The sequence below is a fragment of the Silurus aristotelis genome (assembly GCF_946808225.1).
Source record: "Silurus aristotelis genome assembly, chromosome: 6".
NCBI classification, from domain to species: domain Eukaryota; kingdom Metazoa; phylum Chordata; class Actinopteri; order Siluriformes; family Siluridae; genus Silurus; species Silurus aristotelis.
In genome coordinates this window covers 13,168,040-13,187,910 of record NC_139579.1, presented here as the reverse complement: position 1 = coordinate 13,187,910, position 19,871 = coordinate 13,168,040, and the positions used below count along the sequence as shown (strand labels likewise).

The 19,871-nt window shown below is 41.6% G+C and overlaps 1 protein-coding gene across 2 annotated transcripts; it reads left to right on the top strand.

Moving 5' to 3' along the window:
• The first annotated feature begins 2,317 nt into the window (after positions 1–2,317).
• Positions 2,318–19,529, top strand: triqk (triple QxxK/R motif containing). Of its 2 annotated transcripts, none has more exons than XM_083543413.1 (4): positions 2,318–2,420; positions 4,329–4,401; positions 12,489–12,574; positions 18,714–19,529. In XM_083543413.1, the coding sequence occupies exons 2-4, from the start codon at positions 4,341–4,343 to the stop codon at positions 18,819–18,821; spliced, it is 255 nt and encodes an 84-aa protein (XP_083399539.1). In that variant the 5' UTR covers positions 2,318–2,420; positions 4,329–4,340; the 3' UTR covers positions 18,822–19,529. The 2 variants fall into 2 exon arrangements, with proteins under 2 accessions (XP_083399539.1, XP_083399540.1); XM_083543414.1 differs by lacking the exon at positions 2,318–2,420 and adding an exon at positions 3,613–3,634.
• Positions 19,530–19,871: the final 342 nt, after the last annotated feature.

The window sequence follows — 19,871 nt, the reverse complement described above, 5'->3', positions numbered from 1 at the left end:
GGGAGTCACGCGTTCTGCTGTGGGAGGCCAATGATCTTGCTTCTGTCCCCTGCTAGCCTTCATGCTTCCCTCCTCAATAGGAAATGATCTATCTGCTCTTATTATTATCGCGCCCTCCGGTAGAGCGAGATGAATCATACCTGTCAATCGAGCCTCATGCGGTGGCAGGCGTGTTTGTTTCTATAGATCGAGCATATGCGACGCAGCTGCCGATGCTCACCCACTTGCCTTCGCCAACCCGAACAGTTGGCGGAACGTGCAGCAGTTATAAAAAGTGATCTAAAAAAACAAACAAAAAAAAACAGATTGGGAGTGATTTACGTGTCAGAACAATTAAGCTAATTAGATGCATCTTTATAAAACGGCGCTCTAACAGGACATAGACTTGCACTTTATGGGTTCTGCGGTTGTTTGTGGTTGTTTAGCGGGTATGGCTGCGCAAAACGTACATCTGGATCGGATTAAAATCCGAGGATTGGTGCTAATTTGTCTGACACGTGTTTATAGACTTCAAAAAAATTGGCAGGAGGTCAAAAAATGAGGGTGTCGAGGCCATTCAGTGCACATCCAATCCAGTATTCGTTTACCACTCAGACGTGCGATGCTTTTTTTCCTGTATATGAGATTCCATAGTGTTTTATTCCTTTTATACCACAACAATCTGCTGACTATTACTTTATCATCGTAGCACAACCGGATACTATAAACTTCAGCGAATTAGCATGCTATTCGAGACTAATGGTGCTACCTGGTGCTATTCTGATCCACGTGCATTTTCATCACGGACAGCAAATCGAAACAAAAAACAAACCGCGCAAATCCGCCACAGAGACTTTGACGTGCGATAGATTTGATGTACGGCGATGCAGCAACGAGCCGTTTCGAGTGTTTTCGAGTTGCACGCTCCACAGATGTGGGAGACCTTCAACGAGCTTAACCCCTGAAAACCATTCGGCAACTTGTGCACGATGAAAACAAACCTCACGATCTCAATTCCGCACCCAACCTACTTGCTAAAGATGAAGATCCAGCTCGGCGTTTTTAAATTGCATAGGTGCTTGAAAAGAAGACTTCTAGGAAACGTTCCAGGAGAACGCTGAGAGCACAGTGTTAAAGGTGATGGTGTGTAAATGTAGATAAACAAAGTACTTTTTTGTAAACAAAGGGAGTCTTGAAAATTTTTGTGAAACAGTTATGCTACACATAATACCCATATTACCATGACCTTGAGCAGGACACAGTGGATGAGTGAATGAATAAGTGACACATAATAAGAGATGCAGCTTTCAACCTCTTTGTTCGAAAATAAAATTTCAAAGGGGAAAAAAAGCAGACTCTGATTATTTCATACTCTGAGCTGCAGAGTTCCTGTCAATGGAATGAAAATAAACAAGCCAAAGGGTAAAAGTGATGTACCCCAGAGTATTGATATATATACTGAGCACTCATATACCACCAAAAGTAAATGTGGATATATTTTTTCATATTTAAAACTAATTTATAAACACCAGTCAGTTCTCCAAAATGATTGGAACAAGTTTTATTTTTTATATCCCTGTGCTTAAAAAAGACATGGTGGTGCATCATCATAAACGCTGATGCTGATTCATTCATCATTTTGCTTGTAAATTACGGGTTCCTTGACAAGTTCCGTTTTTTCATTTACTCGTTACGGCCTTGTGAGAGATCTTTATTTTTGAGTGATCTCGCCCTTGCTTTGCACGAGTGGACTCAAACGCTGCACGTGCGTGTAAAAGCACTGATTTTTCACCCCGTCAAATGAACGTGTCGAGACTCGAGCGCCGTGCGTTTGTCAGTCTGACAGTGCAGTCGGATGCCGCGTGCAAATAAGAGAACATTTATTATGCAAATAATGAGATTACGATGTCATTGTTTGATTCACGTGCCATGATTTAGCCTTGAACGTGTACATCGAGTAAACCCTTTTTAGTATTTAGTGGCCATCAGTGGATTTATTATTTAGCATCTATCTATCTATCTATCTATCTATCTATCTATCTATCTATCTATCTATCTATCTATCTATCTATCTATATTTGTCTGTCTGTCTGTCTGTCTGTCTGTTTCTAAATTCAGTGGTCCATCCATCCATATATCTGTCCATTCAACCATGTTTTTTCTATCTATCTATCTATCTATCTATCTATCTATCTATCTATCTATCTATCTATCTATCTATCTATCTATCTATCTATCTATCTATCTATCTAACATTTGATATAGATAAAATATTTCCATTTTATTTTATTTCATTTATTTTCATTTATATTTAATGGTAGTTCTGCAGCGTGAATGACTCATGTGGGCGGGGAAACGACGCTGATTGGTTGCAGAATCACTCCCTCTGAGCATGCGCAGACAGAATCAGGAACTGGATAAAGAAAGATTTTCTCTCCCTGGTAAGAGCAAAATCCTAAAAAAAAAATAACAAATCGCTGTATTTCTCACTTTACCCGTGTGAAGAATTAGTGTGTTGTAAAAACCGCGTTATCTTCTTGTCTTTCTACCGTTGCAGCGCTCTGCTTTGTTTTATTTATTTTTTTAAGTATTTCTCTTTGGCGTCATTTCATTGGTCAATTCTCTGACATCAATGCTGTGATTGGATCAATTCGGTGCCTGTCATTTGATTAGACCCACCTACTAGAAGCAGGCGACACAGAGGGAAGTTGACCAGGCTGCGTCCCAATTTGACACAGTTATGTGCTATGTAGGCTGCAGCAGACGTTAAATCGTACACTTTATAGTGCACATGAATAGGGAGTCGGGATGCATTTGGAATGTAACCTCAGTGTAACGGCTGTTGTGTACGTGGCGCTGTGTGGAAGGGAAAAAGCCTAAAGACCTTTAAAACTAATAAATGTATTCTAAAGGCAAATATAATCATATTCTTATTAAACATTAATAACTTTACAGATCAATTATTTTGTGGTGCTCTGTCTTTCTGTCTGTCTCTCTCTCGCGCTCTCTCTCTCTTTGTCTGTCTGTCCATCCATCTGCAATAATCTTTAAATTTGCTATGGTTTCTCTGGCTAACTGCAGATTCATTCATTTATTCATTCAATTATTCATCTATTCATTTATTCACAAATTCAGCTGTTCATTCATTCATTTATTCATCCGTTTAGCTGTTTATTAATTAATTCATTTATTCATTCGTTTATTCAGCTTTTCATTTCATGCTGAAACCTGTACTTTTTCTTTCTTTCTTTCTTTCTTTCTTTCTTTCTTTCTTTCTTTCTTTCTTTCTTTCTTGAGTTCTAGAGTTCTAGAGTTCTTCAGTTCGTCATTACCTCTCCCTCCCACACTATCATTTGTTTGTCTGTTTATATGTGGTGTACAATCTAATCTGTTCCTTAAGAACACACACACACACACACGCCCCTGCCTTCCCTCAGCCACATGTTTAGATGTTTCACAGCCTTTGCACTGCATTAACACAGGTTTTGAACCTTATTAATGGAATTACCACGAGGGTCACAGTGATGCCTGAACCTGGTCAGACTCTTCAGCTTTGTCTGGTCACGCACAGTGGACTGGGAAGTTATTATCTACTGCTGATGAGCTGCGACCCTCCTCACTTCCTGACCCCTTACTGACTCTTCAGTGCCTGAAGGTGAAGGGAAATTTGCATCCCCTTGTTTACTTCCCTCAGCACTCACGGCTACTTGTTCAGCAGATTCCAAAGCCTTCAGGGGGGTTTGCACTGTGTTGTGTAAACATTATAATTGGTCTTTTCCTTCATTGTGATCAGGAAAGTCACTGATGTGGAGATGACATCGGTTCCAGTTAGAGAGGAAAAATGTACAAAGATTGAGTTACACTGGGTTGAGTTACACTGGGAATGCTTTTCGTTTTTCATGTATTTAATCTCATTCCTGCTCCAACTAATCCTCCCGTTTAACACTGGTGCCTTTCTTTAACATCATAACACCTCATTTGTGTGTGTGTGTGTGTGTGTGTGTGTGTGTGTTTGTAAAAGGTGGAAACCCAGAATTACTCTAAGAACTATAAGAGAACAATTATTCAATGTGAATAATAAAGCAATGAAAACAATATCTATCTATCTATCTATCCATCCATCCATCCATCCATCCATCCATCCATCCATCCATCCATCCATCCATCATTAAGTACTCAAAGATTTAATGTTACTTCTTTCAAAGAAACACTTTTGTTTTCACTCATCGTTAAATTTTTCCAGTTGTTCTGCAACACCACTGCTGCTTTCCTTTCATTTGTAACTTAACGATGAAACAAAAAACCTGAGAATTTGGTAAATTAAGTACTAATATCTCCTTTTTTTCCAGAGTGAGTAAAAAATGGCGAAGAAAGACGCGAGCACTGCGAAGTTGCCGGTGGATCAGTACCGCAAACAAATCGGTGAGTACTGATGTATGTGAGGTGAGGAGGCCTGGGGTCTTCAGTAGGGTTGAGGTCAGAGCTTTATAGCAGGAGATCTTCATGGAGCTGGCTTCATCATGCTGGAACAGGTTTGGGTCTAATGGTCAAGTGAAGGAAAAAATTTCATGCTACAGCATCCAAACACAATTGTATGCCATCTGTCTGTCTGTCTGTCTGTCTGTCTGTCTATCTATCTATCTATCTATCTATCTATCTATCTATCTATCTATCTATCTATCTATCTATCTATCTATCTATCTATTTATCTATTTATCTATCTATCTATCTATCTATCTTTAGATGTACATAACAGAAGAAGATTTTTATGAATTCCATTAATGTGGGCGTGGCTCAAGGCGGCTCGTCACTTCAGACATCTTTCACGTTGCAGTCGTGTTGGAACAGGTTTGACACTGGAGACTCCTTCCTAAAGGATGTTAAATTTCCTTCCAGAATGCGTCACCATGTCCATAACGATTATTAATTTAACCAATCAGTGCGCTATTAAGGTCTATGGGCTGCATCAAGCCCAAGTTCCTGTAAAGCAGCTGTTACTATAGAAACAGTAGCGTCTAATAAACGTGCGGTTTAAAGGGATAAAAATTAATTGAGAAAATGCCCGTTCCGAAAAAAGCGACGCCATTCGGAGACGTGTGACGACGGCGCATTAATATTGTGTACATAGTAACACGGCGTGTCATCCCTCTCTCTCGCCATTACTCACGGGCTTTATTTTCCTTCTTTTTTTTTTTACCGAGCTCATTTGAAAGCCCTTAGTAGGGTTATTTAGCTTGTTGTGTGCCGTCACCCCATCTCTATCACACCTCTGTTTCATGTCTTGTAAGAAAACATAACAAGCTGAACCCCTGCTGAAACCTCCGCATCTCAGCCATATTCGATTTAGTTTCTTTTTCTCTTTTTTTCTTTCCTCTTTTTTCTTCAGATCTCCTCTGTTCAAAGACATAACAGCAGGTAATGGACAATAAGAATCCCTCCTCCCGTCAACGGCGCGCTTCGAAAAGAGCCTCAGTCGGCCAATTTTGACTAATCTCTGTTTAACGGGGGAAAAAAAAAGAAAGTGTCACCTGAAATGGCACAAAGAGACACAAAGGAAAGAATACGCATCGCAATTTGAAGTCGTAATGAGAAGGTAATTTATATCCTGTCAGGTTTAGTTTTCTTCTCTGGCCGGCGAGCTTTTGTGATCGCTGAGCTTTTCGACGTCGATCCGTCCCACCTTCTCCCCGACCCCCCCCTCCATAAATGCTGCTATTACTTCATATAATGCAGTACGAGTTTCCATGCTTGTGTGTGCGCTCTTCTTGTTGTTGGAGTTTGGATTCTGTCTTGTGTGTTTGATTACTGTAAGACCACGTAGTCACTGCTGATTCCTCCTGCGAAATCATGTGACCATCATTAACCTGGATCGTATTCCATTGGTGTCTCCTGTCCTCTGTTCCCCGTCACAATCTTTCCCACTGCTTTATCAGTTGACATTGAAATCCTTGAAGAATTGTGGTAGGGGTAGAAGATAGAAGGATCAGTGGTGCAGTGGTAGATGATGGACAGATGAGTGAAGCAGTGGTAGATGATGGCGGGAGAATGTGTTGCAGTGGATGATGGAGTGAGATGGAGGGAGCATTCTGGAGTGGTAGATGATGGAGAGAGCATGGTGGAGTGGTAATGATGGATGGAGAATGGTGGAGTGGTAGATGATGGAGGGAGAATGGTGGAGTGGTAGATGATGGAGGGAGAATATTGGAGTGGTAGATGATGGAGGGAGAATAGTGAAGTGGTAGATGATGGAGGGAGAATATTGGAGTGGTAGATGATGGAGGGAGAATAGTGGTGTGGTAGATGATAGAGGGAGAATATTGGAGTGGTAGATGATGGAGAGAGCATGGTGGACTGGTTGATTATTAAAGGAGCATGGTGGAGTGGTAGATGATGGAGGGAGAGAGAGGAAGCATGGTGGAGTTCAGTTAAAGATGATGGAGGAAGAATTGTGGAGTGGTAGATGATGGAGAGAGAATAGTGGAGTGGTAGATGATGGAGGGAGAATATTGGAGTGGTAGATAATGGAGGGAGAATAGTGGATTGGTAGATGATGGAGGGAGAATAGTGGAGTGGTAGATGATGGAAAAAGTATTTTGCAGTACAGGGCAAGATGTTCTAAAGTACATTGTTCCATTTTCTTTTTTCTTTCTCTGCCTTTGTCCAGTTCTGACCAGTTTTTCTTTGTGTGCTTGTGTGTTTACTTGAGGCGACTTGTCGTGTGTGTGTGTGTGTGTGTGTGTGTGTGTGTGTGTGTGTGTGTGTGTGTGTGTGTGTGTGTGTGTGTGTGTGTGTGTGTTATATTTTTTTCTATCCCCTCTGTCATGATGTGATGTGAGAGACAAGGGCCAAATGGCTCTCATGTGGTGGGAGTCAGCCTGTAGCACTGCTTCCTGCTGATGAATGATGGCAGTGTTTTGCCCCCTCTCTCTCTTTCTCTTTCTCTCTCTCTCTCTCTCTCTCTCTCTCTCTCTCTCTCTCTCTCTCTCTCTCTCTCTTTCTCTCTCTCTCTCTCTCTCTCTCTTTCTCTCTCTCCATCTCTCTCTCTTTCTCTCTCTCCATCTCTCTCTCTCTCTCTCTCTCTCTCTCTCTCTCTCTCTCTCCCTCTCTCTCTCTCTCTCTCTCTCTCTCTCTCTCTCTCTCTCTCCTTTTCCCTCTTTCTCTCACTCAGAAGCCTGTCGCAGGCTGTCAGTGTTCCTGGCCCTCTAGCTAAGACTCGAGACTGTCCTCTCCAATCAGCCATCACACTGCCTTTAACTTTAATTCTGTACAACATCACCTGTAGCCTTGTCACAAAAGCTTTTTTCTTTTTCGCCTCGCTCAGAGCTGCATGTGTTCGAGCACAGAGGCAGCTTCCTGATTCATGCACCTGCCCTTTTTTTTTTGCTCCTGGAAACCTGTCGCTTTTTGGATCTCTTGATTGCCTGATTGTTTTTTTTTTGCTCCTGGACTTCACTCTTGCTGGGGCTGGAATGGTTCAGACTAAACTGTACTACTGTGATTTGATTTGGTGTTGCTGGGATTTGAACTCATGACCTTTGTATTTAAAGTCAAAGCCTTAACCACTAAGCTACGACCTCAATCTCTCCCCTGTAACATGTCTTTATCAAGAGCGACTTACATTTATCTCATTCATACATCTGAGCGTTGATGGGGTTCAGGACCTTGGACAGGGGCCCAGGAGTGGTAAATTGGTGCCGCTGGAATTTGAACTCACGACCTTCTGAAGTCTTCCAATGTCTTAATCACTAAGCTATCACCTCCCTTCTTACAAGTTTTGGGGTGTACACCACTTAAGATCTTCATCAAGCTGGTTTTGCTGGAACAGGTTTTGGCTCTCCTAGTTTAAGTGAATGGACAATTTTAATGCTCCTGCATCCAAAGGCATTCTATAGACTTGTGTGCCTTCAAGTTCACAGTTTGGAGAAGAACCACATATGGCTGGAAAAGTCTGCCTGCTTTACACCATATAGCATATTCTCAATAGTTCATGGTGAAACCTGCCAACATGTGTTAATCAGCATCTGGAGCTTGGAGATAAAAGACATTAATTCACCAATATTGTATTTATTGTGCAATTTCTTCTCCTCCTTTTTCTTTTGCAATAATACACTATATGGAGATGTGACTTTCATTGGACAGGGACGAGGAAAAATTTGTTTATTAGAGGATCAGCACAGGTAGAACACTTTGGAGACAAAGCGAGAGAGGCACGATTGAGATGGTTGATGAGATGTGCAGAGCAGGGACATGGGGTATATAAGTAGAAGAACGCTGAGGATGGAGACTCCAGGCAGGAGCAATAGAGGAACGCCAAGGATGTGGTAAGGGAAGACATGCAGGTGGTTGGATCAGAAGAGGCAGATGTAGAGAACAGAGTGGTATGGAGATGGAGGATCTGTTGTGGTGAGCTCTAACTGGGGCAGATCAAAGAACAAAAGAAGAAGAATACACTATATGGAGAAAAGAAGTCAAAGGGAGACCTGACATTTTTCAGCCATTTGCAGTTCTCTAAACTAATTTTTTTCCCCCTAAACCTGTTCCAGCATTACACAATGTCCACAAACCAAGTTTCAAGATGATCTGTAGAAGTGGAAGATAGAGCTATAGAGCTTCTGAACACCTTTGGGATGAATTGGAACGCTTAAATTGGAGGCATCTCAGGCCTCATCACCTCATCTAGATCAGGTGGGTTGGGGGGGGATTTCAGATTCTCCAGAGCATTTGATCGGATGAAAAAATCTGCTGAGAAATGCAGGTGCAGGGTGATGCCATGAAATGCTACAGAGTATATTTTGAGCGTGTGTATCATCTGGCATCGTTTAGGGACAATATTGTGTTGAAGAAGGTATAATAATAATAAAAAAAAATCCTATTTCAGAACTTTATATAAACAGCGTCTTGGTTTGTTTTTAATTATATGCAGTGTTTGAAACGCATTTTTGTTTCCCTTATTAAATCTCCACACACGCAAAAGTTTGTTTCCCTGAAGTTGCAGGCAGGCGGCGAGGTTTGACGCAACACTGCTGAATCCGAGTCGACGCAACAAAGCCGTTTCTTACGCAGGCTGTGGAAGTGCATCATGGTGTTGTGGAAGTTACACCGTGTACCGTTTGCCCGACGGAAAGCTGTTTCAGACCGCGGACATAAATAGCGACTCGGCGTAAAAATGTATTTTCGTTATTTATAACGCGGTCTGAGATTTCACTCTGTTTTTTCCTTCCGATACACTCTTTTGGCGCACTTTTAGCCAGCGAAGACTAGGAGAAGAACAAACCATAGTTTCAGTTAGATATTCAGTTTGTTAATATTGTCCACAGAGTGAGCCGTTAAAGACATCACCATGTTCTTTGAAAACATCATGTTTGTAAATATGTCCCGGTGTCTGTCGTAACCGCGTCCATTGAAGATGTCGTCATGTCCATTGAAGATGTTGCCATGTCCATGCTCATTGAAGACATCACTATGTTTGTAGAAAACGCCACCATGTTCTTTAAAGACACTGCCATGTTTGTTGAAGACGTCCCCATGTTTGTTGGAATTGTCACCGTGTCCTTTGAGGGAGTTGCTGTGTCCATTGAAGATGTCACCATGTTCTTTGTAAACGTCACCATGTCTGTTGAAGAAGTTGCCATATCTGCTGAAGACATCATGTCCATATAAGACGTTTCCATGTTCTTTGAAGGCGTCACCATAATCCATGAAAGACCTTGCCAGGTCCAGTGAAGATGTTGCAAACGTTTTTTTTTTTAATGTCTGTTGAAAACATCACCATGTTCTTTGACAATGTCTTTATGTCTGTTGAAGATGTGGTCGTGTCTATTGAAGATGTGGGCATGTTTGATAAAGATGTGGGTGTGGCCATCGAATATGTGGGCGTGTTTGTTGAAGATCTGGGCATGTCTGTTGAAGATGTGGGCAGGTCCATTGGTGTGGGAGTGGCCACTGAAGATGTTGGTGTGTTTGTTAAAGGTGTTGGCGTGTTTGTTGAAGTTGTGGGCGTGTCCTTTGAATATGTGGGCGTGTTTGTTGAAGTTGTGGGTGTGTTTGTTGAAGATGTGGGCGTGTCCATTGAATATGTGGGCGTGTCTGTTGGATATGTGGGCGTGTCTGTTGAAGAAGTTGTGGGCGTGTTTGTTAAAGTTGTGGGCGTGTCCATTGAATATGTGGGCATGTTAAAGATGTGAGCGTGTTTGTTAAAGATGTGAGCGTGTTTGTTGAGGATGTGGGCGTGTCCATTGAATATGTGGGCGTGTCCATTGAATGTGTGGGTGGGTTTGTTGAATATGTGGGCGGGTTTGTTGAATGTGTGGGCGTGTTTGTTGATGTGGGCATGTCCACATGTTGAGGCCATGTTTTTTTTTAGGATGTCACGAAGCCTGTGTAAAACATCACTATGTTCGTCAAAGACGTTGCTATGTTTAATAAAATAGTCCTTTTGCAAGTAATTTGACACGGAGCACACGCTACTGCAGTCTGTTATCAGATTCGGCTGAGATCTTCCTGGGATTATCTGGTAGAGTGTGCTGCTGAGATCGCTCACCGGCTTCTCACGACAAAGCGACGCGGATGATCACGAGAGCAACTGGCCAGCGTGTTAAATTCTGACTTATTGGAGCCCATGCAGAACCTGCAGTCCAAAACATGAGGATTTTGTATTCCGTTATAGCAGGTGAGGAGGAGAGTTAGTGTGCAGCAGCCAGGCCTCTCGCTCCATCCACAATTAATTCACATCTCTCAGAGCAATTACTTCCATTTGGTCACAATGAACTATTCATTTCAGGAGCAGATGGTCAAGTCTGTTTGCTGTGTGCATTTCGCCCCATGACAGGAGATTTCCACAAAACTAAGACACACACCTAATCTCTCCCTGCTGCTTTTGAAAACAAGGTTCTGCACAGAATCAGTGCAGAAACAGGACCAAATTTCCGAGTCTTGCTGGACGTTGAGGCTGTACCTCTCGGATCGTAAGGTAATTCCTTTCTTTTTATGGATCTGTGGAACGAGTGATCAGATAGATGGATGAGTTCGGTATTTTAAATGTCGCCCTCGACACGTGATGTTATCTTTTATTTCTCCATCTTCTCCTGCTACCCAGCAGTCTATGGTGGAGAAACGTGCTCTGTTTCCTTGACCTTTAATGTAGAACCTCATCATGTGGAGATCCAACATCCAACTGTTTTTTGTTTTCTCTACACACTTCTATTTAAAGTCTTTGGATGTGGAAGCATGGGATTTTCCCGTCACTTGAGATAGGAGACCAGCATACCAGTGCTCTCCAGCTCCATGAAGATATGCTTTACATTGGTTGGAAGATGTGGAAAATCTCCTGCTTTTGAGCTGAACTGGCTGAATAAGCCCAAACCTCCACAGAAGAAAAGAGTGGAGGATATTCTAAGAGCAAATAGGGACTAAATTGTGAAATGGGATGTTTAGAAACTATGTTCAGGAGTCAACAGAACACACACACACACACACACACACACACACACACACACACACACACTGAAAGTCTTGCATACACCCGTATGAACAATCGGCGCTCTGCAGAAAGCTGTCAGTACATTTATGGATTACTTGTTAAAATTATCAACTGCTAGTAAATAATACACACACACACACACACACACACACACACACACACACACACACACACACACACACACATACACCTATACCTGAGGAGAATAAAACGTGCTGTATTAGGCGTTTATGAATAAGTAAACACAGACGTGCGGCCGAACTAAATCCATTAGTTTGACGATTTTCGAATGAATCCTGAATGAACACAAAAGCGACATTTCGCAAGACTTTCAAAAGTTTCCTACAAACCAGATTTAAAAAGACGACGCTTGAATAACATGTAACAAGAAAATTGGGCCTTTGAAGAAGCAGATGGAATTTTGTGTTGAGTTGAATTGTGTTTAGTTGCGTTAAGTTGTGCTGTGTTGTGTCAAGGTGTGTTGTGTTAAGGTGTTTTGTGTTGAGATGTGTTGTTAAGTTGAGGTGTGTTGAGTTGTGTTAAGTTGTGTTAAGGTGTGCTAAGGTGTTGAGTTAAGTTGTGTTAAGTTTTCTTGAGGTGTGCTAAGGTGTGTTGAGTTGTGTTAAGTTCTGTTGAGGTGTGGTGTGTTTTGTTGAGTTGTGTTAAGTGGTATTGAGGTGTGCTAAGGTGTGTTGAGTTGTGTTGAGATGTGTTGTTAAGTTGAGGTGTGTTGAGTTGTGTTAAGGTGTGCTTGGGTGTGTTGAGTTGTGTAGAGGTGTGGTGTGTTGTGTTGTGTTGAGTTGTGTTAAGTGGAATTGAGGTGTGCTAAAGTGTGTTGAGTTGTGTTGAGATGTGTTGTGTTGAGTTGTGTTAAAGGGTGTTGTGTCGAGATGTGTTGTGTTGAATGTGTTGTTGAGGTGTGTTGTGCTGAGTTGTGTTAAATTGTGCTGAGTTGAGTTTTGTTAAGTTGTGCAGGGTTGTGTTAAGTGTGTTGTGTTGAGTTGTGTGTTTTTTTCCCCCTCTTTTTTAGGAAAGCAGGATTATAAGAAAACTAAACCAGCTCTGCGAGCCACACGTCTGAAGGCCGAGGCGAAAAGGAGCGCTCCGGGAATCAAGGTGAGGATTTCATTTTGTTATCCTGATTGATTCTTCATTAATACACACACACACACACACACACACACACACACACACACACACACACACACACACACACACACACGTAAACACTTTATGTTCATGTTTATGTTAATGTTCTTGAATCCTACTCGCTTTCCGTCTTTTACTTCAGTACAAAGCCCTTATAGGATTTAGAACTGCTTCAGAATGGATTTTGCAGGAATCCGGATAAAAACCAGGATTCACATTCCAAGATTTTCTGTTTGTAAACAGTGTTTCTTCACGTTACTGTTAACCAGCCTGGAAGTTCTTTTCAGGTGGCGATGAGGGTTTAACAATGACGTTTTTTATGAGAAAGTTCATGATGATCGCAGACAAAAAAGAAACTGGAAACTGGTTTACTCTTAGGAGTCTCCCGAGCAAACAAACAAATAAACAAGCAAGCAAGTAAACAAACAAATAATTAAATAAATGAGTAAGTAAAATAAATAAAGCAAGCAAGTAAATAATAACTAAGTAAATGAATAAATAAAGTAAGTAAGTAAAATAAATAAGTGCAGCTGTGAGATTGTCCTGAATTTTTGTTTAGTTTTTATCCTCTTTAAATGTTAGAACTTGTTGAGGAACATGAATCCCTGAGATCCATCATTTTCTTTTCCTGTTTGTTTGTCTTGAACGCTAGATTTTGTTGAGGAACATGTCCTGTAGTTTGGGTTGGATTTTGGATCTCCTCAGCTCCGTCTGCTGTGTCTTGGCAGCACGTCCTGCCTTGTCTGTTGACATTTTACTCCGCTGGTATTTCATCTGCTTGTTCCCTCTGGTGGTAAAAGCGTAGCATGTGGCTCGGAGCTCCTGACCAGATCTTTCTTAAGAGGTGGTCATTTAATGATGACTGGCATGTGTCGAGCTTTGTCAAATGTGTCAAACTCTCTGTCTCTTTCCATCTTTCTCTCCATCCTTTTCTCCATCTCTCTCTCTTTCCTTACGTCACATCCCCTTCGTGTTCTCTCAGCTGTGGTTGGAGCAGGTGGCCAGCTTTTGTGAGCTGCTGTGTGCCATGCACTGACCAGTTGGCATGCTGGCACAGGTAGCTCCAGGCACCAGGCCAGTTGGCATGAGTTCGGCCCCCACCCCCCCCCCCCCCCTGAACAACAGACGCGGTAGATGGCTCTGCCTGGCCCTGAGGAGAAGAGCTGGCTCAGTCTTCACCACAGACTCAGTGGCCTGAATATTTGCCATCCTAATGCACTGCCTGCTGGCACTGAATACAAAACAGCCATTAAACAGCCACATGACGTTTAACCCCTTTACATGTTACATTCCAATGCATATGAGGGGGAAAAAGGGTGGTCGCTTAGTGGTTAATGCAGTGGACTTTAGATTGGAAGGTCATGAGTTTAAATCCCAGCCCCACCAGGCTGCCGCTTCTTGGCCCCTGACCAAGGTCCTAAACCCCATAACTGTTCAGTTATATAAATGTGTTTTTTGATTTCTCGAATGAGCACATCATTATTGTAGAACAGTTTAATGTTAAAAGTTTGTGGTATCGAGATGCTTTTCTTCTCACCACAGCTATAAAGAGTAGCTCGTATCCTGTTTATTAGCTCCAAACCAGGATCGTGTGTTTTCAGAATGTTCTCAGCCATATGAGGTTCTTCTCCAAACTGTTACCACAAATGTTGGAGACATTCAATTGTTTGTTAGGTCTCTGGATGAGGGAGCATGGAATGTTCCCCTTTATTTTAACTAGGAGACCCAAACCTGTTCCAGCATGACAGTGCCCCTGAAGCCAGCTCTATGAAAATATGCCTTGCATGGGTTGGAATTCGTGGAAGATCTACTGCTATAGAGCTTAAACTCTATTAAACACCATTGGGATGAATGTGTGCACCCCAGACATCCTCACCGACATCAGTACCTAAATGTTTCTAACTGGCTGAATGAATCTACACCATCATTCTAAAGTCTGGTAGAACATCTTCCCAGAACACTTATTATAAGAGCGAATGGAGACTAAATGTGCGAAAGGGACGTTCAGAAAATCTTACGGTCAGGCGTCCACAAACATTTGCTCTACAGTGTACAGGAAAGATCCACACCCAGTAACGTCAGAAGGATCTCGTTAGATGATGTAACCATCCAACGACGCCGTGACCTTATTATGCGGCACGGGGTATTTACAGGAACCCGAGGAGCAGCGGTGAATCAGCACCTCATATAGTAGAAATCTGTGTAACACCTCTGCCAGTGTTGCAGACCTTATCTGAGGCTTGTTTTTACGAGGGATTGTTCCCACCTCTGTGCTTCACTTGTGCTAAAACACATCGTTACCGCCACACGCACATGCGCACACACACACACACACACACACACACACACACACACACATACAGAACACCACAGCATACCAAAACAATGGCTTGCGACCATCAGTGGAGAGCATTTACCACGTTTCCGGGCCCTAGTGAACATATTGAGCCAAGAGTAATGGCCTGTGGTCTGAACTTAAGAGAATCCACCAGCATCTTCGGACCTCGAAATTGAAAGCAAATGGAGAGATTCTGTATGGAGGAAGTATCTCAGATCTCTTCCCATGAATTCTCCAGCGTTGACTGAAACGGTGAAAATAATTGCGGCACATATATTTAATAAAGCAGGAAGTGAAGCTTGAGCAACTTCCTGTTTCTAGTCACCCAGTTTTGTAAAATGTCAATGGAAAGATAAAATATATTCATTTGCATCAATTTATCTCTATTAAAGCTTTTGGGAAATTCTTTTAATCAAAAGAACAAAACAAACACACTAATTAGACATTAATCCTAGAATATGACACACAGGCTCGATTCCCAGAGTCTAAAACATTATGATGTTTTATCCCAAACATTACTTAGACAGAGGTTGGCTGAAATGTTGTAAAAACATTTGGGAAAAGACGTGAAACATGAAACAACTCAAACGCCCCGCACGATAGTAGTTACGCCGCACACTCAAAGAGGTTTACCAGACAGCTAAATCAACACGTATCCTATAAATGAAACTAGAGAGCATGAAATGTGACAGTTTTCCAATTATGGCTGCCCGGAGCTGCATGGAGCCTGGGACAGGGAGATAGAAACGCAGGAGCTACTGGGTGCTAATGAGGATGAAGAAGGAGGGGCCCTGGAGTGTGAGTACAGGCAGTTACAAACTCGGACACAGTCATAGACATAAATACAGTCACAGACACCGGTTTAAATAATTATAGACACAGTTGTATGTACAGACATAGACACAAACACAGTCACTCAGTCGCAGTCATAGTCACTGACACAGTCACAGACATTAATAGACACAGGCACAGTCACATAGTCATTGACACAGACACAGACATTTATAGGCACAAACACATTCACCGACACAGACAGGCACAGTCCCGCAGACATAGACACAGACATTCACAGACACAGTCACAGATGCAGTCACAAGTGCCGTCTCAAAATTAGTCATAGACAAAGACATATTCACGCAGTCACAGTCACTGATGCAGATTCATGCAGTCAGAGTTGTATACACAGTCGCAGATATAGTCCTGTCGAAGATACAGTCCTGTCTCTGTCTGTCTGTCTGTCTGTCTGTCTGTCTGTCTGTCTGTCTGTCTGTCTGTCTGTCTGTCTGTCTGTCTGTCTGTCTATCTATCTATCTATCTATCTATCTATCTATCTATCTATCTATCTATCTATCTATCTATCTATCCATCCCTTCTTTAATTCTTGCTTTCTTTTTCTTTCTTTCATTTTGTCCTTTTGTTTCAAGTATCCAGTTTCAGAATTCCCAGTTCCCCTGTGTTTCCTTTTCTCCTTTTTCTCTCTCTCGCTTTCTCTCTCTTTGCTCAGGACTTAAAGGAAAGCCTCTGATTCAGCACTGTTCCACAGTCACACTTCAGATTTATTCATCAGTTCCTATGGTGTCTTGCTCAAGACAAAGCGGAAAATCCCGGCGCTTTTCTCCACTTCAAAACTCCACCTACACTGCTCGATATATTAGTGCAATTTTCTTCCCATTGTGCCTGAATCTGGCCAATTTGCACACATTGTGTGCGGAGAAAGAATCCCAAAGTCCTAAAATCTGATTAGAAGTTTGATAATAAGTTGTCAAGATAAGGAACAATGGTGCTGCTAATTCGCTTTACTCCCCGATTGCACTTAATGAAACTGAGGTTGATGAGAATTGTAATTGTAATGACAAACTTTTTTTTTTCCTTCTAATTCGTGTTGGAACACCAGTCCTGCGGCTATCATTAGTTTAACTATACCATTAAACCCAGGAAAAGTCTTAATTAGAGTGCTCTTTTCAGTGAGATTGGCTGTTTCTCTCACCTTATTTTTTTTCTCCTCAATTAAAGTTTTTTTTTTTTTTTTTTTTTAAGATTAGGTTAGTTTTATCCACCTCGTGTTTTCTCCATTATCTGAGTTTACTGTCTACTAATGTTTTTTTTTTGTTTATTAAAAAAACTTTAAATATATATTATATGATACAATGTTAGAAGATTGATGGAGATTGATTTAGCCCCAGTTAGTAACGTACACTACTGATGTAGGTAAGAAGGTGAGGAGGTCTGGGGTGCAGTCAGTGTTCCCATTCATCCTAATGGTGTTTAATAGGGTTCTTAAGCAAGCCACTCATGATCTTCCACTCCAACCCATGTGAAGCATATCTTCAAGGAGCTGGCTTTTTGAAGTGAAAAAAAGGGAGTTTTTCCTTGCCACAGTCGCCACGGCTGCTCATCAGGGATAAATGCACACCATTCACCTTAACTGTTGATTTCTGTAAAGCTGCTGTGAGACAATGTCTGTTGTGAAAAGCGCTGTAGAAATAAATTTGACTTGACTTGAAAACTTCATGCTCCTGTATCCAAAGACATCATATACGACTGTACAACAGTTTGGGGAAGAACACATATCGGTTGAAAAGTCCTATATATATAAACAGTACAGACCAAAAGTTTGGACACACCTTCTAATTCAAAGAGTTTTCTTTATTTTCATGACTATGAAAATTGTAGAGTCACACTAAAGGCATCAAGGGCTATTTGACCAAGAAGGAGAGTGAGGGGGTGCTGCGCCAGATGACCTGGCCTCCACAGTCACCGGGCCTGAACTCAATCGAGATGGTTTAGGGGTGAGCTGGACCGCAGCGTGAAGGCAAAAGGGCCAACAAGTGCCAAGCATCTCTCGGGGAACTCCTTCAAGACTGTTGGAAGACCATTTCAGGTGACTACCTCTTGAAGCTCATCAAGAGAATGCCAAGAGTGTGCAAAGCAGTAATCAAAGCAAAAGGTGGCTACTTTGAAGAACCTAGAATATGACATTTTTCAGTTGTTTCACACTTTTTTGTTATGTATATAATTCCATATATAATTCCACATGTGTTAATTCATAGTTTTGATGCCTTCAGTGTGAATCTACAATTTTCATAGTCATGAAAATAAAGAAAACTCTTTGAATGAGAAGGTGTGTCCAAACTTTTGGTCTGTACTGTATATATATATATTTATACATTCAGAACCCAACAACATTGTGGGCTCACAATAAAAATGATTGTGACTGTAACAGACCATATGGATGCTTTATGAAGCTTCGTATCACGCACAAGCACTACAGCGCACTATCATGTATAAATGCATTCGCACTCGTCTGTATAAACAGCAAAGTATACGTGCATTTCCAACACCGAGAGCATATCAGTTGAATTTCCCTGCACTTTGCCACACCGAAAACGTTTTGTTTGTTCAATAAGCTTTGCGATCGCGCTCTGCAGAGCCTTTCGTCCGCATTAAGGTAGCAGCGTGTCGTTGCCAGGGCGTTTTGAGGTCTGGAAGTTGATAGAAGCTCTTTGCACAAAAGCATTTGTTTTTGGCATATGACACGCACACCAGCACATTTTAAAGCACATTAAGTGCACTCACGGCCTCCGCGGCTGTGCCATCGAATGTATACATGAGAACCCGCGACTGGCCCGCGGTTCACATCTGAGTGGTTCGTGTCATATCAGCGGTTTATCATAGTAATTTGGTTACGACGGAAGTGCATGCGCATTCATCCACTTTGAAAATAAAATGTTCTTCAGTTGTCTCTTTTTCTTTCAATTGTACCCTCAGGACATCATCTTGGTCATCGCAGCCGTGCTGGTCTTCCTGCTCGGGGTGTATGCCTTCTTCTACCTCAACCTGAGTACTGAGCTGAACCTGGACACCGACCTGGACTAAAGATCACAAAGGCATCCGCTTGGATGGAGGCTACAATCAGAACGCGTTCGGGACATCTCAGCACCCTTTTTTGCTATGAATCCTAAGTTCCTAAGATCCTGACCATCTGCTTTTGCACATTATTTGTATAGTAACACTTTTTCCCAGGGTTAAACGCTAATTAATTGTGAGTAGCTACTCAAAATACAGGCTGACGTGGCTTTTGGGGGTCCAAGAACTGCACCAGGTTTGTGTCCTGCTTTGCTTTGCGCTAGGTTTTCTTTCTTTTTTTTTTTTTTATATCTTCTAATTTTTTCAGTGTTTTTTCCCCCCACATCTCAGGATACTGAATGAAGAATTCTGTGTGTGTGTGTGTGTGTGTGTGTGTGTGTGTGTGTGTGTGTGTGTAGAGTCATTGCTCATTGTATTTGAAACTTAATTGATTAGTGTCTATGATTAGCAATAAAACAGAATTTTGTGATTTGCTTGACATTCCAGATACATTTTTTTTGTACACTTTATATAGAACTCTTGCAAACATTCAGAACTGACTTGTTTGACTTAATTCTGAAAGAAGGTTTATGGTATTATAGCCTGTGTAAAACGTTCTTTTACTCAGGATTAGTATTCAGAAGGATCGCTGTGTGGTTTCGTCCACTTGTTTTTGTAATCCATTCGTTTTTCGATGGACCACAATAAAAAATAATAAAAATACCTAGATTGTTTACGAACCCACCGTAATGCTCCATGTCGTTCTTGCTGCTTCTGGAATTGTTGGTATGTCTGAGAAAAATGTACCAAAATATCACCACATATCTGCCTCGTGGATTAGCGATGAAGCAACAACCAGTCACTTTTGCATTGGAATGTCTCAATTTTATGCAAAATAAGTTCATTATCGTAAATTGACGATCCAATCAGTTGGTGTGTGTATGTATGCATTTTATTTTTGATTCCTGACTTTCCTACCAATTACTTCAAAATTGGGAAAAAAAGGGTACAATTGTGGTTTTATCTAATTATCATTCACTGTGTATAGAGACATTTTGAAGAACAGGAAGTAGCAAAAGG

Coding starts and splice junctions, on each gene's coding strand:
- triqk (XM_083543413.1), top strand. CDS start 4,341: ATGGCGAAGAAAGACGCGAGCACTGCGAAGTTGCCGGTGGATCAGTAC. Junction 4,402..12,488: donor TCAGTACCGCAAACAAATCG/GTGAGTACTGAT, acceptor CCTCTTTTTTAG/GAAAGCAGGATTATAAGAAA. Junction 12,575..18,713: donor GGAGCGCTCCGGGAATCAAG/GTGAGGATTTCA, acceptor TTGTACCCTCAG/GACATCATCTTGGTCATCGC.